At 43.2% G+C, this 22,570-nt stretch overlaps 1 protein-coding gene across 1 annotated transcript; it reads left to right on the top strand.

Annotated features, from left to right (window-relative positions):
* Window positions 1-279: 279 nt before the first annotated feature.
* CLRN1 (clarin 1) lies at window positions 280-21,940 on the top strand. The gene is made up of 3 exons (XM_001507750.2): window positions 280-532; window positions 16,237-16,416; window positions 21,304-21,940. Exons 1-3 carry the CDS (start codon window positions 280-282, stop codon window positions 21,567-21,569), a joined length of 699 nt encoding a protein of 232 aa, XP_001507800.1. The 3' UTR covers window positions 21,570-21,940.
* The last annotated feature ends 630 nt before the right edge of the window (window positions 21,941-22,570 follow it).

The raw sequence follows: 22,570 nt of genomic DNA, 5'->3' as shown, positions 1-22,570 counted from the left end.
TTCTTTTCCAGTTCCTTCTAGTGAAGTTTTATCAACAGGAATGAGCGGCAGGAAAGAGGCACGATAAAGGATAAATGCCAAGTGAGGGTGAGGAAGTTTGATTAATGACGAAAAGCTACTAAACTTTACAGAAGACTCCCGTTGGCTGAAAAGTCCACAGACTGTTTGAATTTAGTACATTGTGTCATGGCCGGGCATCCTGTTGGAATGGCTTGGCTTGATAACATTTCTGAAAGATCTTTGTTCCGCATCTTGTCCTAAAGAAATTAGAAGCCCATCATGTCCAGCAGGCAGAAGAAAGTTATTTTTGGAGTGGCTGGCTTGTTCAGCTTCGCTTGTGCCCTGGGCGTTCTAGCAGCCACAGGCACGCAGTCGTGGATTAAAGGAACAATATTCTGCCAAACCGGAGCCCTGCTCGTCAATGCTTCGGGACAAGAACTGGAGAAGTTTATTGGCGAAATTCAGTATGGGCTCTTCTCGGGCGAGCGAGTCCGACAGTGCGGGTTAGGAGGGAGACCTTTTCAGTTTTCATGTAAGTAACAATTGCATTTGAATTATTGATAGTAGGGCAGGCGCACCCTTCCACAAAGGTAGAAGAAACAGATCCTTGGATCTTTGAGGGTTTTAAAGGGGTTGGGAAATATTTTCAGAATTGTTGGGATTGTCCTCGGAGTAGTTTACTTTATGACAGCTTTTATTTAGGCTATTATGGCTTTTAATTCAAATTCAGAGGCATTGTTATGATTTATTTCAGTGGACACTCAAGGCCAGGGAAAGGAAGTTTTATTTATGGTAAAGAGTGTTCGAAAGGAGGCTTTGCCTTCTCTTGTTTACTCTCTGCTGGGATCTTGAAAAACATGATATTTATCACGACTTTGAAGACCTCTTCAGATGTTCATATAGACCATTTATTTATTGATTTCTGAACTCTTCACCATTAGAAATTAGTGATGATCACCAGTACTAACAGAGTATGGTAAAAAAAAAAAATGCCTATTTATTCATTAGCTTTTCAGTGTCAGTGACCTTGACCTTGTAACCGGCAAGTCAGAGTTGGTGTGGAGAGTTTTATGAGGAGAGGGGGTTGAGCAGCAGTATTCATAACCCATTTTTCTTGAGGGAAATTTTTAAAATTAACAAGTAAATGTGCACGACATTAAATGGAAATTAGCACAAAGCCATCCGTTATGTCTCCCATGCAACATGCAACCAGAAATTATTATTTAAAAAGGACAGTTTGGAGCACTCTTTTGAAGACACTGCTAGTAAATTACTGACATAAATCACTCTTCAGGAAAGAAGGTTACCAACTGAAGCACTTTGAATAAATTAGTCTGCCTCTTTCTTTCCCTGCAAAGGTGGAAGACTAAATTAATTGAATTTATTATTAACATTTGCCATCTCTAATTAAATTTCAATGCCGAACTATTTATAGTTCTGAAACGACTCCTTTTACTGTCCCTGCCGACCCTGGGCCTTTCTTACATTCTACCCACCCACGTTCCACGTGATAGGAATTTTCATACAGTTCCACTAAACCCCCAAGAATGACTTTTCCTCTCCAAGAGCTGATTATGAACTGGTGATGATAAAGCAGCCACACTATGTGCTGGATGGATTTCATTCCACATTCATTAAGGTAATGAAGCTTACAAAGTTGCTAAGCCTTCTTTTCCTTGGGAGAAGGTGAACAAAGCAGAACATCTCATGATTTGTAACTGTAACTTAAAAAAGCTAGGGGGGTAATTTAAGCATCTGAGTCAGCGAAGGCCTGAGAGGGTTGGGAAGTCTCTCACTAATGAGTTTTGGCAAAAACGGAGAATGAACGGTCGATTTACTAGAGTCCTTGGATTTTCCTCCAGTAAAACAGCTGTAGAAAATCTCTGCTGGTCCAGTGGCAACACCTCCCATGTTGTCTGCTTCATTTATCTATCAATCTATGGCATTTATTAATAATAATAATAATGCTGGTATTTGTTAAGCGCTTACTATGTGCAGAGCACTGTTCTAAGCGCTGGGGTAGACACAGGGGAATCAGGTTGTCCCACGTGGGACTCACAGTCTTAATCCCCATTTTACAGATGAGGTAACTGAGGCCAGAGAAGTTAAGTGACTTGCCCACAGTCACCCAGCTGACAAGTGGCCGAGCTGGGATTCGAACCCATGACCTCTGACTCCAAAGCCCGTGCTCTTTCCACTGAGCCACGCTGCTTCTCTGATTTATTGAGCACTAACTTGTCTAGACCAACTGTCTCAAGTTCCTCTCCTCCAGTTCTCTCCTTGGACCTCTCCAATCTGGCTTCCTTCCCTTCACTCCACAGAAACCATCCTCTCAGAGGTCACCAATGATCTCTTCCTTACAAAATCCAACAGCCTGTATTCTGTCCTAATCCTTCTTGACTTCTCAAATGCCTCTGACACTGTTGACCACCCCCTTCTCCTGGAAACATTATTCCACCTCAGTTTCATTGACTCTATCCTCTCCTGGTTTTCCTCATCTCTATGGCCTTCATTCTCAGTCTCTTTGATGGGCTCCTCCTCTGACTCCCACCCACTAACTGTGGGGGGGGGGAGGGGGGGGGCGGGTCCCTCAAGGTTCAGTTCTGGGTCCTCTTCAATTCTCCATCTCCATCCACTCCCTTGGAGAACTCTTTCACTCAAATTGCTTCAACTACCAACTCAAGGTGGATGATACCCAAATCAAAATCTCCGGAAGCAGCCTGGCTTAGTGGAGGGAAAGTCAAACAGAGGTATAGCCATTCCTTTCCTAGCTTGGGCAGTGGCTAGTGAGTGGAAGGCCATCTGCTACACGTCAAAACTCACCTGTGCTGGGCAGCAGCAGTGTGGGAGAGAGTCGAGAATGGAGATTCAAGTTGACTGCGCAGAAAAAAGGCAATGGTAAACCATTGCTGTATTGTTTCCAAGAAAACTCTATGGATCCACTGCTGGAACAATTGCAGATGGAGGTGGGGTGCTCTGGGAGAAATGTGACCACGGTGTTGCTATGGATTGGAGGTGACTCGACGGCAGAAGACAAGACAAGCATGACCTTTAGATTGGACAAAATAAGAATACGAGCATTCAAGGGAAAAGAATAGGACACAATTGAAAGATGACTGTGGTGCACTGAACTTACTTACGTAAAATGCCTCTTTATCTCCTCCAGGCTGTAAACTCCTTATGGGCAGAAACTGTGTCCATTTACTCTGTTGTACTCTCCAAGTGCTTTGTACAGTAACCTGCACATAATAAGAGCTCAGTAAATTGATTGATTGATTGGTTCTCCATTTATATCACCTAAACAATTCTGCTGTAGTTTTACTACCATTTTAAAAGCAAAGTTTGTATTCCTTTTAATTTAATCTATCAATCACTGGATATCTATTGAGCACTTCCTGAGTGCAGAGCACTGTACTAAACCTTTGAGATAACAATGATAATAATAATATTGGTATTTATTAAGCGCTTACTATGTGCAGAGCACTGTTCTAAGCGCTGGGGTAGAGACAGGGTAATCAGGTTTCCCATGTGAGGCTCACAGTCTTAATCCCCATTTTACAGATGAGGTAACTGAGGCACAGAGAACTTAAGTGACTTGCCCACAGCCACACAGCTGACCAGTGGCAGATCAGGATTCGACCCATGACCTCTGACTCCCAAGCCCATGCTCTTTCCACTGAGTCACGCTGCTTCTCTACTTTTGAGAGAGTACAACGTGATAGAGTTGGTAGACACATTCCCTGCCCATAGAGAGCTTACAGTCTCCTGGGGAGACAGACTTTAAAATAAATTATGGATAAGTACATAAGAGCTGTGGGTCTGAGGGCGGAGTGGCTATCAAATGCTAAAAAGGTACAGATCCAAGTGCTTAAGGCCATTAAAAATTCCATGATTCTATCAGGGGTGCCTTTTCTCTTTAGTGCACATAAAAGCAGGCCAGTGAGAATTTTCTGAACTAAAAATAAACATTTTGTAAATCATGGGCACCTCTAACTCCAATACCTCAACTCAGCCCATTTGAATCCTCTTTAATGAAAAGAGGTTGTAATACCAGATTTGACCCAAATTTTTCTTCTGGCAAATGCAGATCAGGAACTCCATACCTGCCCTGGAAAGCTCACAGGAAGGGCAGGCAGAGTTACTTGCTATTTCATCCCCAAGAACCTCCGGGCTGGAACACAAGTCATTTCCCAAGATTCTTCTTTCTCTTTTATCCTTAGAAAAGGACTGAGAAAATACTACCATTTCAGAGGACCAGCGTGGCTCAGTTGAAAGAGCACGGGCTTGGGAGTCAGCGGTCATGGGTTCGAATCCTGATCTGCCACTTGTCAGCTGTGTAACTTTGGGCAAGTCACTTAACTTCTCTGTGCCTCAGTTACCTCATCTGTAGAATGGGGATTAAAACCGTGAGCCTCACGTGGGACAATCTGATTACCCTGTATCTAGCCCAGCGCTTAGAACAGTGCTCTGCACATAGTAAGCGCTTAACAAATACCAATATTATTATTATTATTTATTATTGAAAAATTGCAGAAAAAAGGTCTTTTGTCCTTTATGGATTGTTCTGAGGCTATTTTTCATCATCTAGATGAAGAAAATGCAGTATCATCCCTTAATGATAGCATATACTTGAACATCACCAAGTAGCTAACCAGACCTGTGTTGAGGTAAATTTTCATCTGGGTGGTGACCCATTATGAAGAGATATGGCTTAGGCCCTTTTCCCAACAAAAACTGATTTTTCCTCTATGCTATCGCAAATGTCCCAATAGGTGTGACACTTATGCACAATATATACGTCGCTAGCGTAACGCCTAGAAATGTGATATACCATGCCAGAGGAAAGAAGGCCCAGAAAATAGGTTAGACGATTTAGTTCTGTTTGTTCCCATTAAATGCTCCCCACTGACCACTATATCTCTTTTAATTATAAAAAGCATTTGCTCTGCCAGCAAGCTCTGTTATGCTGGGAAAGCCTTCTGCTTCATTTACTCTGGCTGATTCTCATCAGTTTCTGGGTCAGCACTTCATTTTCGAAAGGTCACCAGCACTCATACCTCGCACACAAATTCATTCATTACCGTGAAGGAATGTTTTTCTTTTGAGACGACGCGACTGCTGGGTCTAATTTTTCCTGATATGTCACCTGTAAAATTTTAATGATGATGCTTAAATTCTAAATGCAGCCATCAAGACAACATCCAGTGACAGGATAAAGGGAGAGGTTTTTTTAAAATATATTTTGAGGGTTAAAAAAATTAATAATTGGAGAAAAAACTATTAGTAGGATCCAGGCTGCAAGACACCACAAAATTAAAAATCTGAGTATCTACCAAAGGATCCATTTTTTCCCTAGAAATACTGATATTCAATGCAGGGCACTGATGCTGGCATAAGGAAGGCTGTGTTTTTATTAGGAGAAAAATGGATCCGAAATGACTACATACTTAATTCAGGACATATGGCCCCAAACATCAATCACAGAGCCTGGAATTTGAATGTTACAGGGTCTCACCCCACTTTATGCTGAAAAGGTCAGGGATGATGGAAGTGCAGGATGTTTTAATAGTGTGGGGAATGAGCTAAGAAGAGCCCTAATTCTAGTTCTGCTCTGCTCTCTACTAAGCGCTGGTGTAGATACAAGCTAATCAGGTTGGACACATCCCCTGGCCCACTGGGGCTCACAGTCTTAACCCCCATTTTATAGTTGAGGAAACTGAGGCCCAGAGAAGTTAAGTGATTTGTCCAAATTCACACAGCAGACAAGTGGCAAAGCCAGGATTAGAACCTAGGTCCTATTTACCCCCAGGCTTGTGCTCTATATACTAGGCCATGCTGCTTCTCAAAATTCAGTGAGTCCCATCCATTTGCCAGCTGCGTGAACTTGGGCAAGTCACATAACTTCTCCGGGCCTCAGTTTCCTCATTTGTAAAATGGGGGTTACCTACCTGTTATCCCTTCCCCTTAGACTGTGAGCCCCATGTAATAATAATAATGTTGGTATTTGTTAAGCATTTACTATGTGCCGAGCACTGTTCTAAGCGCTGGGGTAGACACAGGGGAATCAGGTTGCCCCACATGGGGCTCACAGTCTTAATCCCCATTTTCCAGATGAGGTAACTGAGGCACAGAGAAGTGAAGTGACTTGCCCAAAGTCACACAGCTGACAAGTGGCCGAGCCGGGTTTCAAACCCATGACCTCTGACTCCAAAGCCCGTGCTCTTTCCAGTGAGCCATGCTGGACTGTTCTGATTGAACTGTGTCTAACCTAGCACTTAGCACAGTCCTTGGCACATAATATGCACTTAATAAATACTAAGATGATTACTCTCATTTAGAGGGGAAGTAACCTATGGGCCATGAAGCAGCCTCATCATCGCCGCAGGCTTTCATATTGGGTCCTCCCCAGATATTTCATAAGGCTGATGAGAGATTCACCACTCAAGAGTCCAGTGGAATCCAGCCTTCCCACATTACCCCAACTCCTGACATCCAGCAGGGAGTTGACCACAAGCCCAATCACAAAGGAGGGAAGGGAGGAAATGGTGGAAGGAGGGAGAGAGGATAAGAGGGATGGAAGGAAATAGAGGGAAAGAGGAGATGCTCCTCCCCATCCTTCCTGGCCCTGCAAATCCCTGAGGAGCTGCAGCAATACCTGGGCTTGGTTCAAGTCAGGGACTTGAGGGTTAATTTAAAGAAAGAAAAAAAAACTACTGAAGCATGAGTGGAGGAGGGGGAAGAAAAGAAGCAGGAGCCTAAATTGAGGTGGGGAAGGGGGTGAAGAAAACCACTGGGAAGAGGGGCGATCAGGAGGTCTGGCATGGAAGGGATCAGCTTAGGTGCAGTGATTGAACATCCACTGGGAACAAGGTTTAGGTACGATAGGATAAATCAGTAAAATGTGCAGGACCTATCCTTGCACGTACTGTGGGATGATTATAATTCGGGATATGCCCATATTGTTGCTGAGCAGGCATAAGGGTGAAGTTGCAGTTGACAGGCTGGCTGTCTGGCTGAGGTTTGGCCCTGGATTTTGGATTTCCACCAGTAACACTGAGCTGCAGAAGGTGCAGGAGCATGAAAGTTAGCAGTGTACTGAGCGTGATCCCTGGCTGGGGGTTGGGGATGTGAGAGGATTTGAAGGTGGGGCAAGGGAGCTAAATTCCACTGAGGGGGAGTGGTTGAAATGTAGAGAGTTGTTAGAGAATCTGGAAGAGACAGGGGAAGGAAAGGGAGGCAGGAACCCAATTCTCTGAGCTATCTCCCAGCCAGAGCCCTTGAAGTCAGCAGCCCATACAGCATTATAGTGTAGTGGAATGAGCTCAAGAATGGGAATCAGGAAACCTGACTTCTAATCCTGGCCCTGCCACTTAGTATTATCTGTCTTTATTTATCAAAGGTGATTCTACTGGATATGAGATTTTTAGCACTTTTATACAAATCTGGAATTTATTTATATTAGTGTTTGCCTCCTCCTCTAGACTGTAAGCTTGTTGTGAGGCGGGAAGGTGTCTACCAACTCTATTACACTCTACTCTCCCAAGCACTTAGTACAGTGCTTATAGTAAGTGCTCAGTAAATATCGATTTATGGATTGATTTGTTCAGGTGTGGCTGAAAAGACTGATGTATGCCACAGGGCAATTAAATGATCCTTAGTTTTCATGAAACAAGGGACAATATCTTGCACTCCCTACAGCACTCCATATTAGCATAGGACTTTTATTAGAGAAGCAGCATGGCCTAGTGTGTAGAGTATGGGCCTGGGAGTCAGAAGGTTGTGGTTTCTAATCCTGTCTCTGCCACTTGTCTGCTGTGTACCCTTGGGTAAGACTGTTCACTTCTCTGTGCCTCAGTTCCCTCATCTGTAAAATGGGGATTAAGACTGTGCCCCATGTGGGACAGGGACTGTGTCCAACCTGATTAGCATCTATCTGCCCCAGTGCTTAGAGCTGAGCTAAGCACATAGTAAGCACTTGAAAAATACCATTATTATTATTATTAATAGTAATTATTATTGGAGTAATTAAGTGCTTACTCTGTGCCAAGTACTACAATATATTAAGCACTGCAGTAGATACAAGATAAGGAAGTCAGAAACAAGCATTATTCTACATGGGACACATGATAAAAATCAAATAACTAATAGTATTTCTTGACCATTTGTTTTTATTCTTAAAGGTATGTATTAAGCACTTACTATGTACCAGGCACTGTTCTAAGCACTGGGGTAGAAACAAGGTAATCAGGTTGAACACAGTCCCTGTTCCACATGGAGCTCACAGTCATAATTTCCATTTTACAGATGAAGTAACTGAGACACAAAGAAGTTAAGTGACTTGCTCAAGGTCACACTGCAGGCAAGTGATGGAGCTGGGACTAGAATCCAATTCCAACACTGTACCTTGGGAGAATATAATTCAACTTAACTAGTTGACATCCCCTGCTCACAAGGAGCTTAGAGTCTAAAGGAATTCAAAGTAAGAGGGAGAACTGGCATTCAATCCCCATTTTACAGATGAGGAAATTGGGTCACAGAGAAGTTAAGTGACTTGCCTACCATCACATAGAAGGCAAGTTGCAGAACAGGATAAGAACCCACCTCTCCTGACTCCCAGGCTTCTGTTCTTTCCCCTGGACCATGCTGCTTCTTCACTTAGCCTTCCCTATTAAAGCCAACTGGTTTTTATAGTGAGGGGGGGCAAAAGTTACTGATAGGAGTATTGGACTCAGCTGGCAATTAGGCCTCAGTTTCACAGAGTATAAAATGGTTTTGACACTTGCCAAAAAGTAGCTCACTCTTCGCCAGCTGAAAACTATTGGCTTTAGGCAGGTGTTCGCTGGATCGATTCAGTAGATCAATCAAGAAATCAAACAGTAGTATGCATTTAGTGCTTACTGTGTGCAGAGCTAGAAGATGAATTCTTCTTGTTCACAAGAAATTTTCAATCTAGCTGGAAATAATTACAAATAGAAAATAATAATAATAATGGTACTTGTTAAGTGTTTACTAGGTGCCAAACACTGTTCTAAGCACTGGGGTAGATACATGGTAGTCAGGTTGGACACACTCCCTGTCCCACATAGGGCTCACAGTCTTAGTCTCCGTTTTAGAGATGAGGGAACTGAGGCCCAGAGAAGTGAAGTGACTTGCCCTAGGTCACATAGCAGACATGGGGGAGCCAGTATTAGAACCCATGACCTTCTGACTCCCAAGCCTATGCTCTATCCACTAAGCCACGCTGCTTCTCAGAGTGCTCAGGGAGCATAGTATGTAAATCAGTGTGTGCCAGAGTGCAACAAGTAGTGAGTACAAAAGTACTGAGATGATAGGAGGGAGGATAGAATCTGGGAGTAGCCAAATGAATCAGGGAAAGCTTCCTGAGGGAGGTGGGATTTCAGAAGGTTCAGAAATGAGGAGAGTCACGGTCTGGAGATTTTGAAAGGAGAGGAAATTCAACACAGGAGGAAGGGTTCAAGTTAGGCAGGAGAATCAAGAATGGGGCACAGTGAGAAGGGGAGCTTGGAGGAATGGAGAGTGTTACCTGGGGTAATGGGAGATGAGCGAATGAAGGTGCGTGGCTCAGTGGAAAGAACCCGGGCTTAGGAGTCAGCGGTCAGGGTTCTAATCCCGGCTCTGCCACCTGTCAGCTGTGTGACTTTGGGCAAGTCGCTTAACTTCTCGGTGCCTCACTTACCTCATCTGTAAAATGGGGATTAAGACTCTGAGCCTCACGTGGGACAACCTGATTACCCTGTATCTACCCCAATGCTTAGAACAGTGCTTGGCACATAGTGCTTAATAAATACCAACATTATTATTATTATTAAAGCCAGGAGTTTAAGTTTGGTGCAAACATGAATGGAGACTTTTGAGGAGTGGAGCGATGGGTGCACAATAACATTTAAGAAAGTGGTTCCCTCCTCTGTAAAATGTAGAGGATTGAATTGAATGAGAGTTGAGAAGTGCAGCAGCAGCAGCTAAGCGAGAAGCGAAATCTCATCTGATTCCTTGTGAGCCTGTCAATGGGCAGGGATTGTCTCTATCTGTTGTCGAATTGTATATTCCAAGCACTTAGTACTGTGCTCTGCACATAGTAAGCGCTCAATAAATACTACTGAATGAATCCGATGTCTCTGCCACAGGCACTCCATGGTTTTCCTCACAACCTCCCTCCTGCCTGGAACTCCTTCCCCTCTTACATCTGACTGACTCTGTAAGAGAGTGTACCCCATGTGGGACAGGGTCTGTATCCAACCCAATTAACTTGTATCTACCCTGGTGCTTAGAACAGTGCTTGGCACATCATAAGTGCTTAACAAGTACCATAATACTTCTTATTATTATTATGAGGGGAGATGTTGGAGAGAGGGGGATCAGTAAGGAGGCTGATATTTCACTTTCCTGACTACCTCACACCCACATTCCTTCTTCTAGCCTCTATGCTATGAAATAAACCAAACCGAAATGATCCCTTCAGTGGATCTGACAACTCATTTAAGACCAAAAAAAGGGCTGTTTTGTTCCATGAATTTAATGTTCATTTCTGTCATTAAACTCCTCCAACTTTGACTTTCTCAGTTCATTTTGAAGGTAGAGTTGTCACCATATAACACCATATAAGATCAAAATTCTGCAGTCCTTAGAATCAAGAAACTATTTTGAACTTTTGTAGATTTGGGACTATAGGGCTTCAGATTCTGGCCTGAATTCTGAGAAACCTCCTCAGATTGTTCTGTTTGCCCTAGAAGGCAGGTTTTAAATGACCCTGTGATTGATTTAAATATGAATATGAATTAAGGAAAGCCTGCTGAGGGAGGTGGGATTTCAGAAGGTTCAGAAATGGGGAGAGTCTGATCAATTCAGACTGGAGAATTTAATGAACAATTTAAATCACCATTTAATGAACAACTGAATGAGAGTTGAGAAGTGCAGCAGCAGCAGCTAAGCGAGAAGCGAAATCTCATCTGATTCCTTGTGAGCCTGTCAATGGGCAGGGATTGTCTCTATCTGTTGTCGAATTGTATATTCCAAGCACTTAGTACTGTGCTCTGCACATAGTAAGCGCTCAATAAATACTACTGAATGAATCCGATGTCTCTGCCACAGGCACTCCATGGTTTTCCTCACAACCTCCCTCCTGCCTGGAACTCCTTCCCCTCTTACATCTGACTGACCACCACTCTCCCCATCTTCAAAGCCTACTAAAATCACATCTCCAGACAACCACTCATATCCCCATCCTATATTCCCTCCTTACCACATCACCTGTGTACTTGAGTCCATGCCCATGTCATGCCGTGTCATGTCCATGCTAAGAGTGCTTAGAGCGCTCTGATACTCATGCCATCCCCACAAAACTTATCTACACATCCTCATAATCCATAGCTTCTCCTACCTACAATTTATTTAATATCTGTCTCCCCAGCTCCTTGAGGGCAGGGAGTATGTCTCCCAAACCTGTCCTCCCAAGCACTTAGGACAGTGCTCTTCCCAGAGCACTTCTATCCTCCCAAGCATTTAGTTCAGTGTGCTGCACACAGTAAGTGTTCAATAGATACAATTGATTAATTGAAGGACTGTGTTTCCTTAGGCTATTTTACTGTCTCAAATGCTGTGCCCTGCAGATTGTACGTGCTCAATAAATACCACTGATTGTCCGACTGATTGAAGCAAATCTTCAGGCCATGGAGCCCAGTTTCTAATAAGGTTTGACAGCCTTTACTCTCCCGCATGGCAGATTGCTAAATCCTAGAAAAGCCGTTTGTCAGTAAGGCAAACCTTTTGCCAGCCGCCTTAGTGAAGTTGGATGAAAAGTCAATTTCTTTCACGCCGTGGCCAGAACAGTCCCAAAATATATGTTGTGGGCAGAGAGAGGCAGCTCTGCAGGATGGATTAACACTGTGAGTTTTAAAAAGAAAAGCATTTTAAATAAGTTGCTGTTGCATTGAATCACCTTAACCTTTCCCACAGAATACGAATGGGATCTGATTTTAACAAAACTCATAGTAAATGGAACGAAAAGTATAAATAATTTTCCTCTCATTATTCACACAGAAGAACATATTGATTTGCTGTCCCCAAGCTGGTTTTATTATATGTACAATAGATCTATTTGCTGGTAACCATTATACAAGGGAGTTTAATTTATTTGTGGCTCAGACTGAGCTCCATTTCAACACATAATGACTTCAGCCATTATAAATGGGGAGAGATCAACCGACGTAGTGTTGTTCCAATCAATCAATCAGTGGTATTTATTGAGCACTTACTCTGGGTAGAGCACTGTCCTAAGTGCTTGATAGACATAATTCCTTCCCACAAGGAGATTACAGTATACAGGGAGAGATAGACATTATAATAAATTACAGATATGTACAGAAGCTCTGTGGGGCTGAAAGTAGGGTGAATGCAAAGTACTTAAAGGGTACAGAACCAAGTGCCTAGGTGATGCAGAAGGGAAAAGAAGTAGGAAGAAGTGAGGGCTCAGATGGGGAAGGCATCTTGGAGGAGACGTGATTTTACTAAGGCTTTGAAGATGGGAAGAGTGGTGGTCTGCCATATATTAAGCGGGGAGGCACTTCCAGGCCAATCGGAGGGGTTGGACAAGGGGTCAGTGTTGAGGCAGATGAGATTGGGGTGCAGTAAATTAGGTTGACATTAGAAGAACAAAAAGCTGTAGTAGGAAATCAGGGAGATAAGGAAGGAGAGGGCAAGGTGATTGAGTGCTTTAAAGCCGATGGTAGAGTTCCTGTTTAATGCAGAGGAGGATGGGCAACCACTGGAAGTTTCTGAAGAGTGAGGAGATGTGGTCTGAACAGTTTTTGGCAAATGAATCTGTGCCAGAAAGCAAAGTAAGCCCTAAAGAGGGTAGACAAGAAGCAGCTAGGTCAGTGAGAAGACTGTTGCAGGAGCTTAGGCAGGATGTGATAATTGCTTGGTTCAACATATTAGCAGTTATGGATGGAGAAGAAATGGCAGATTGTAGCAATGTTGTGAAGGTTAACCGACAGGATTTGGTGATAGATTAAATATGTAGTTGAATGAGAGAGCTGATTCAAGGGCAATACAAAAGTTATGGGCTTGGGAGACAGAGATGATGGTGGTGCTGTCTATACTGATGGAAAAGTCAAGGGGAGGACAAGGTTTGGGTGGCAAGAGTAGGAGTTCTGTTTTGGGCACATTAAGTTTGAGGTGTCAGGTAGAAATGTCCTTAAGGTAGGAGCAAATGCGAGACTGCAGAGAAGGAGAGAGGTCAGGACTGGAGAGATGGATTTGGAAATCATCCACATAGAGATGGCAGTTGAAGCCATGGGAGTGAATGAATTCTCCAAGGGAGGAGGTGAAAATGGAAAATAGAAGGGAGGCCAGAACCAAGTCTGGAGGGGGAACCACAGTTAGGCAGAGGGGGAGCCTGTGAAAGAACCTGAAGAGAAGCAGCCAGAGAGATAGGAGGAAAACAGGAAAGGTCATTATCAACAAAGCCAAGGTTAGATAATGTTTCCAGGAGAAGAAGGTGGTCCACCATGTTAAAGGCAAGATCAAGGAGGAGTAGTTTAGAGGAGAGACCTTTAGATTTGGCAAGAAGGAGGTCAGTGATCCCCTTAGAGAGAGAAGTTTCTCTGGAACAAAGGGGGCAGAAGCTCTTGAGGTTAGGGACAGTTCCCACTATAATCGAGCTTCCCACCCCTTTGCTCCCAAGACCTCATTTCCTCCGGTAACCAATAGGCTCTTCTCCACCCTAATTCTCTTAGGATTCTCAACACCTTCTCCTCAAGACACTTTCAGGCCTTGGTTTTGCTCACACAGTCCTATCCTGATTCTCCCTCTACCTCTCTAAAAGCTAGGTACCTTTCCAACCTTATGGGCCGGATGAGTATCCTACGAACTCAGTTATGTTGTACTCTCCAAAGCGTTTAGTGCAGTGCTCTGTGCACAGTAAGCACTCATTAAGTAAGAATGATTGACTAATTGGTAGTTCTTTCTCAATTTCATTCACAAGCTCCTCTTACAGTTCCTGTGTCCTGCAAGGGTCAGTTCTGAATTCCCTACTGTCCTCACTCTACACCCACTCTCTCTGGGAACACACATGCTCATGGCCGAGGGGAGACCAGTGTCATCTCGTGGAAAGAACACAGGCCTGGGAGGCGGAGGCCTGTTTCTGAATCCTGGCTCGGCCACTTGCCTGCTGTGTGACCTTAGGCAAGTCCCTTGACTTTTCTGTCTTAGTTTCCTCTCTGTAAAATGGGGATGCTTTCAATCAGTGACATTTACTGAATGCTTAATGTGTACGGAGCACTGTTCTAAGTGCTTCTCCCTCCCCTGTACTCTGTGAGGCCCAGCATTTGGCCCATTATAAGCACTCAACAAATATTATTATTATTATCATTATTATTACTTCAGCTACTACTTTTACCAACCTCAGCTATATCATTATCATTTTCAGTATTGACTAATCTGTGCAGGACACTGTACTAAGGGTTTGGGAACATACACTAAAAGTAGAAAGAACTATCTCTGCCAGATGACCAGGAATAATGACAATAATAATTGGGGTATTTGTTAAGCACTTTTTAAGTGACTGCAGCAGAACATGCAATGAATCTATTTGCCCAAGTTTTACACCTTGGAATTAAGTCTGTCTTAAATCTTCCAGTCTACTGGGGAATTATTAAGGAGACGGCTGTCTATCCTGGCCACCACATTAATGTCTTTCTCCCCTTTCAGACCGTAAACTCGTTGTGGGCAGGGAATATGTCCATTATATTGTTACATTGGATTCTCCCAAGTGCTTAGTACAGTGCTCTGCACACAGTTAGCACTCAATAAATACGACTGACTCTGTGCCAGGCACTGGGGTAGATAGAAGTTAATCCAGTTAGTCACAGTCCCTGTGCCACATGGGGCTCACATTCTTAATCCCCATTTTACAGATGAGGGATCTGAGACACAGAGAAGTATAAGTGACTTGTCCAAGGTCACGCAGACAAGTGGCGGAGCCAGGATTAGAATCCAGGTCCTTCTGACTCCCAGGCCCATGCTCCATCAAATTCAGTTGAAGAATTTTGTTTAAATATGACTAGTATAGAAATGGCACAAATGATGGTACGACATTGTTTTAAATAATCATAACGTGGAGCTAATGCCCTATTTTTAAGGATTCTCTTTCATTTTCTTCAATCCCAACAAATGTACAGTTAGCCTGGCCTTCCTGATTTTGTTGGATGTTGCATATAAGAGAAGCAGCGTGGCTTAGTGGAAAGAGTCCGAGCTTGGGAGTCAGAGGTCATGGGTTCTAATCCTGTCTCTGCCACTTGTCATCTGTGTGACTTTGGGCAAGACACTTTCTTCCCTGTGCCTCAGTGATCTCATCTGTAAAATGGGGATTAAGACTGTGAGCCCCAAGTGGGACAACCTGATTACCTTGTATCTGCCCTACCACTTAAAACAGTGCTTGGCATATAGTAAGCACTTAACAAATGCAATCATCAGCTGCAGCAGCAGTAGCAGCATCATATACATATGCCCCTGCCAGTTAAGAGTAGAGATTTCCATTTAGAAGGTGAAAGAAGGTGAAGTACAAACAAGTAAAAACTTGCCTGGAACATAAAAGCTTGAAATAGATTTCTTCAGTGAGGAAAAAAAAAAAACAATTCCCAGATCATTCTCAGAAAGTGTTTTCCATGGCTCAGTGCTGCACAGAAATATTGCTGCTACTTCTACTCTTCATCCTCCGGTAGCCACGATGCTTGTTTTGTTCCGAGATAAAGAGGCTAGCTAGCTCTCCCAAGCCTGGACTAGCCCTAGTTGGGAAGCCACATTGCATTTTAAGAGAGAATTAAGGAAACAAAGGGGTTTTCTGAGAAATGTCATTAAAAGCTTTGCCGACCCGAGGAGGAGCATTCTGTTACCGACCCTGGGCTGAGGTAGATAGCAGTTGTTGATATGGGAAATTAGACAGGACCAAGAAGGTCAGGCGGGGTTTACCTCAGAGTTCATCCTTCGGATATTTTCACCAGTTTTCATGACAGAATGACACAAAATGCTTCTGCCTTCAAACATCCTTATAAATCTGCTTATCATTAATGGATGATCCCCTCTTACTCCTTTGATTGAGTTTTAATGGCATTTTAAAGAAAGCCTTTGGGGAAAAAAAAGATTGCATACTAATGTTGAACTTGTAACCCACTGAAAATAGCTTTTTCTCTAATCCTTGTTTTCTCGTTCAATTTTCAGTCTTCCCCGATTTGCTCAAAGTTATCCCTTTAAGTATCCACGTCAGCGTCATTCTCTTTTCTATAATCCTCATTGTATTTACCCTGGTGGCCACAGCTTTTTTCTTGTTCAACGCATTCGGCAAGCCCTATGAAACGCTACATGGCCCTACAGGACTGTATTTTTGGAGCTTCATTTCCTGTAAGTACTTCATTCCAGAATGAAAGAATTGCAGCCCTTTATAGATTATTCAATTCAGTTCTTAGATTGTTTTTTGTTACCCTTGTCCAGAGATAAGGTTTTGCCATCTTGTAGTTTGCTTTTCTTGGTCTATAAAAAGGAATATTCTTGTCTAAATCTAAAATAATCAGATTGGACACTGTCTCTGTCCCGCAGTCTAAGGGAGAGGGAGAACAGGTGTCTCATCCCCAGTTAAGGGGATGAGGGAATTGAGGCACAGAGTGGTTAAATGATTTGCCCAAGGTCATGCAGCAGGCAAGTGGCAGAACTCAGCTATAATGCTGTCTCCTGAACCTGGTCCAGTCGCTCAGTCTCAGGTTTCTGCTGTTCATAAATGATGTAGTGACTGGAATGATACTCGGGGAAGATACACAACACCAGTGACATTTTTTTTAGAGCCGATCCTTTGTGGGCGTGTGGCAGAAGAGCTGTGTGGCCTTCATTGGATAATTTGATCAAATGCACTGGCTTGTAGATCTTCCGCTCTCTTTGTCTCAAGAAATAGGCATGGCAGCTATCAGTCATTGAAGCAACATGAAAAGAGGAGCGTTTCCATTTTGGGAATTCACTTTTGGCTCTTTAATCTTCAATTACTGACTTTCCTGACATGGCGCATCACTTCACAGAAAATTAGGGCCTCCAATGGCAAAAGATTCTTTCCAATACGATAAACATCGTGCGATGAAGGAAATGGAGTGTTGCTAAAATTCTACCTCCATTCTGGGTTTTCATGAATGAGTTTTACTTGTCTGAAAAGGTGTGATTTTCCTACGGGTTGACACTATAATCACATCTCATTCTTCTTGTTAAAAGTTGCCGGCGAGAGAGAGGATGCTCATTAGTTCTCTGTCTGGGGGATTTTCAGAAATGGAATAGGGAGGACCTGTTCGGGGACACAGAGGTCCAAAAAAAGATATGAATTTCTCCCAGTCCTTCTCCCTGACTCCTCACCCCCAACTAGTGGGATTTTTTCAATTGTAAACCCAGACCCTTCTAGACCAGATCTCACTTGAGTGTTTCCCCTTCTCTGGCAGTGACGGAATTTGGCTTAGTGGAAGCATGGACTTGGAAGTCAGAAGGACCTGGGTTCTAATCCTGACTCTAACACATATCTGCTGTGTGACCTTGGGCAAGTCATTTAATTTCTTTGGGCCTCAGTTTCTTCATCTGTAAAATGGGAATTAAGACTGTGAGCCCTCTGAGGGACAGGGACTGTGTCCAACCTGATTCACTTGTATCTAAACCAGTGCTTAGAACAGTGCTTGGCAAACAGTAAGTGCTTAACAAGTACCAAAATTATTATTATTATGTGACTTCTGGTTTCAATCAATTTCTTGAGTGCTCGCTCTTTGCAGAGCACTGTACTAAGCACTTGAGAGTGAGACGTGCTCCCTTCCCACAAGGAGTTTTCAGTCCAGTGAATCAATCAATCATTCAAAGGTATTTATTGAACACTCTCTGTGGACAGAGCACTGTACTTAACTCTTAGAGGAGTACATTATAACAGAGTTGGTAGACATGAGTCGGTAAACGGGAAGGTTTCACAAAAAGCTGAGGATCTAAGAAAATGGTACTGGGTGGTGGGGTGGTGGTGGTGGGAGCGGGGAAGGGTACCATCTCGAAAAAGCCAGGAGTTCAATAGTAACCAACCGAGCTGCAGCCAAATGTATGCCTAACAATCAGTCGATCAGCAGTATTTATTGAGCACATACTGTGTGCGGAATTCCGTACTAAGTGCTTGGGATTAAAGAAGCACGTGGCTTAATGGAAAGAGCACAGGTTTAGGAGGCATAGGACATGGGGTCTAATCCCCACTCCACCACTTGTCTGCTGTGTGACCTTGTGCAAGCCAGTTAACTTCTCTGTGCCTCAATTACCTCATCTGTAAAATGGGGATAAAGACTACCAGTCCCACATGGGACAACCTGATTAGCTTGTATCTACCTCAGTGCTTAAAACAGTGTTTGGCACAGAGTAAGTGCTTAACAAATACCATAATTATTGGGATAGTACAATACAATAGAGTAGGTAGACGTGATCCCCGACCCTCATGGAGTTTACAGACCTTTAAAGAAGACACTTTACAAAGCAAGGCAGCCAACTCTAATAATAATGTTGGTATTTGTTAAGCACTTACTATGTGCAGAGCACTGTTCTAAGCACTGGGGGAGATACAGGGTAATCAGTTTGTCCCACATGAGGCTCACAGTCTTAATCCTCATTTTACAGATGCGGTAACTGAGGCACAGAGAAGTTAAGTGACTTGCCCAGAGTCACACAGCTGCCAGGTGGTTAAGCCAGGATTTGAACCCATGACCTCTGACTACCAAGCCCGGGCTCTTTCCACTGAGCCACGCTGCTCAGTGTAGCACTTTCACACTTATTTACACCTTCCCTATAATTCAGTGGTATTTATTAAGCACAGAGCAGTGCAGTGTATTGTTGCTTCCCCCCTTTCCTTCTGCTCCTTCTCCTCTCCCCTCCCCCCCCCCACCCTCTACTCTTCCCCCTTCCCCTCCTCTCAGAACTGTGCTCATTTGTATATATTATTTATTACCCTATTTATTTTGTTAGTGAGTTATATATCTCCTTGATTCTATTTATCTTGATGATGTTGCCTTGTGTTTGTTTTGTTCTGTTTTGCTTTGCTGTCTGTCTCCCCGGTTTAGACTGTGAGTCCATCATTGGGCAGGGATTGTCTGTCTGTTGCCAAATTGTACATTCCAAGCGCTTAGTACAGTGCTCTGCTCATAGTAAGTGCTCAATAAATACTATTGAGTGAATGAAAGTATTAAGCCCTTGGAGGAGTCCAATAGAGTTGGTAGATACACTCCATGGCAGCAGACTTCAGTCTACCTAATTTAATTTTGAGTACTCTAATTGTAAATATTTCTTTGATTGTCTTCTCCATTAGACTGGGAGCACCTTGTGGGCAGGGAATGTGTCACAATGTTAATCTGTACTTCCCCAGCATCTAGTACAGCGCACCACACCAACTGGGTGCTCAATAAATACTACTATTACCACTACTCTTACTTGTATTAGGGGTTTTCCATGCAAGTATGCTCTGTTCTCCCATGACCCGTATTTTCACTACATGTTTTGGATAGAATATATCAGAAGATTTAGGAAAACGTCCTTCCAAAAAAGCACTCTGGTCTGGATGCAGCACAGGGTAGAGTAAAAAAGAAAAAGGTTGTGCACAGGCAGAATTGTTTGAGGTGTGGGGACTGAAAGCAAGAACAAGGTATATCAAGAAAGCGACCCCTGCAATAAAGAGGCACTCGTCTTCCCAATTCAGCCCCAAATTGGCTTACCCTCAAATCTGTTAAAAATCTTTGGCTTGGAATGGCCAATCAGGCCAAATGTGAGGAGTGAACGAACAGCTGTGCACCCGAGGATCAGGCCAAAAACTGGGAGATGAAAGTTTAGACTGATGCTGATTCAGACCTTGTTTCTGAAAGGGAATGGGATCAAGCAGACAAAGTCCAGAGACGGGATTCAGGAGACTGCTAGAAAGAACACAAGGCTGGAGTCAAGAAACATGGATTTTAGTCCCGGCTCTACTTCTTGCCCGCTATATGACCTTGGGTAGTCACTTAACCTCTCTGTACCTCAGCTTCCTCATCTGTAAAATAGAGATGAAAATCACTGTTTCCCCTCTCATTTATACTGTGAGCCCCAGGTGGGACAGAGACTGTTTCCAATCTGATTATCCTGTCTCTTCCTCAATCAATCAATCAACTGCTGGTGTTTATTGATTTCTTCCTATGTGCAGAGCACTGTGCTAAGCCCTTGGAAGAATACAAAACAACAAAGTTGGTAGACATAAGATATGCCCACAAGGAACCCCAGGGCTTAGTACACAGTAAGTGCTTAATAAAGCATATTGGCTCTAGCTCTACCACTGGTTTGCTTGGTGAACTTGGACAAATTGCTATGTAATACCTCTGAGCCTCAATTTCCCTCTCTCTAAAATGAGGACATTACTTGCCTCCCTCCCCCTACCCCAGAGAAATGTCCTGGGGATAAAACGAGATTCTGGTTGTGAAAGAGATTTGAGAAGATAACTAAAGATTTCATCAAGTTAAGGTTAAAAAATAAAATGGGCCTTAGTCCAGCCTCTTAGATTTCAGGCCTTTTTTTGGCCATTCAACTCCCCATCTGGTTGAGTTTGAACATTTTGAAAAATAACAATTTGGGAAGGAGTTTTGATCTCAGAGACCTCATATTAAGCATTTATTTCATGAACATTGTGTGTCTGTGCAACACTAATGCACTTTCCTCAGCAAAACTGTCATCATGAACAATGATCTAATTCAAAAATGAGGTTGAGCTTAAATTTCCCCTTGATGCAAAGAAGAGATGCCAGTCTTCTCTACAGTTAGAAGGCATCATCCCCAGACATCTCAGGGAAGGCCCTGAAGGAAAATAAAACTGGCCTCTCTGTGAAACTTTCATAGAAAAGCAGGATCTCAGTAATGTTTCCTCTTTTTTAATGAAGACCTTTCCCAGAGCTAGGTTAAGGGAGGAAACTTATTTGGAGCCAAGCAAAATTGAATGTTTCTAGACCACCCCCACTCAGGGCACGGCATCAGGGAGATAGAGAGCACAGAGTAATTAATTCTCACTATTATTAATCATCTTCTTCCCAAAGGAACAGGATTCTGCTGTAATGACCTCTCTCAAGCCCTTAGTACAGTGCTCTGCACATAGTAAGTGCTCAATAAATACCACTGATTGATAGAAAAGTGAATAGGGCTTAGTCCTTTCTTCGATGCATGAAATTTTTCACAGGACTGGGAAATCATTATTGGTCCCATCATTTGACTTTGGGTTTTGTTTCAGGTACCTGCGGTTGCCTTGTCATGGTCCTCTTTGCCTCTGAAGTGAAAATCCACCGTCTCTCAGAGAAGATTGCCAATTATAAAGAAGGAACTTATATCTACCTGACTCACAGTGAAAACTACGCCAGCTCATTCTGGGTCATCTTCGTTTGCTCTTTCGTACACTTTCTGAACGGGTTTTTAATCCGGCTTGCTGGATTCCAGTTCCCTTTTGCTAAATCTAAAGATTCAGAGACGACTAATGGAGCAGTGGATCTAATGTACTAGAAGATGTCTTTTTAATAATCTTGAGGTCAAGGAAGTCGGTTGATACCCTGGTCACTTTCAGGCCCCAGTGAGTTTGCCTAATGGTGAATTCTGAATGGATGAATCCCCCGCAAAAAATAGAAGTTGTATTTCCTCATGGCGTAAGGCACAAGGCATCCCTTTTTCCCACCTGGAGATGAAGATAAAATGAGACAGAAACAAAAATAGGTGAGAATGCATTTATTTTTCCAACTATTCAAAGGAACTGGCAGGGATGAGCTGATACCATAGACAGAAACTCCAGTATAAATCCACCCTGGCATCGATCTGGATACACAAAACCTGAAACAATGCAGCAGCCTCCTTGTGTTCTGATCAATCAATCGTATTTATTGGGTGCTTACCGTAGGCAGTAAGTTCTTGGGAGAGTACAATGTAACAGAGTCGATAGGCATATTCCCTGCCCACAGTGAACTAACAGTTCTGATGACTTCAGGATTTACTCCTAGTTGGACCAGAGCAGAGGAAGTTTAAAACCTTTTTCTAAACCGGCAGTGTGTTTAGACTGACCACAAGCACTGTGGTCCTTGTTTGGATCTTCCAATTTCCAAAAGCAATAGAAGGAAGACAGGCAGTGATGACAGTCCTCCCCTTCCCTCTCACCCTACAAGCCCAGGGCCCAGGACTTCAAGCAATTGGAAGGTTCTCTCTGACTGCAAAGTCAGAAAAGACTCTCCTTTATAAGCTTTAAACGAGAATCATATCACCCCTCTTCTTAGGGTCAGTACTTCCTCCACTCCTCAGCACTTGACATAATCATTGGAAGCCCACAACTTTCAATTATTTAATTGCAATTGGATTTGTACCATTTATTCACCTCTCCTTCAACCCCATAGCACTTATGTCCCTATCCAAAATTTACTTATCTGTATTAATGTCTGTCTCTCCCTCTAGACTTCAGAGTTGACTTTACAGCTTATGCTTATGGGCAGAGAACATGTCTACCAACTCTGATATACTGT

The sequence above is a fragment of the Ornithorhynchus anatinus genome, chromosome 1, assembly GCF_004115215.2.
Source record: "Ornithorhynchus anatinus isolate Pmale09 chromosome 1, mOrnAna1.pri.v4, whole genome shotgun sequence".
NCBI lineage: Eukaryota > Metazoa > Chordata > Mammalia > Monotremata > Ornithorhynchidae > Ornithorhynchus > Ornithorhynchus anatinus.
The sequence above is the reverse complement of the archived record's forward strand: the minus strand, read 5'-3'. Positions and strand labels throughout refer to the sequence as shown.

Bases quoted from the DNA above. Each gene is read 5' to 3' on its own strand.
- CLRN1 (XM_001507750.2), top strand. From the start codon at position 280: ATGTCCAGCAGGCAGAAGAAAGTTATTTTTGGAGTGGCTGGCTTGTTC. The intron at 533-16,236 runs GTAAGTAACAAT...TTCAATTTTCAG, and splicing joins GAGACCTTTTCAGTTTTCAT to TCTTCCCCGATTTGCTCAAA. The intron at 16,417-21,303 runs GTAAGTACTTCA...GTTTTGTTTCAG, and splicing joins TTTTTGGAGCTTCATTTCCT to GTACCTGCGGTTGCCTTGTC.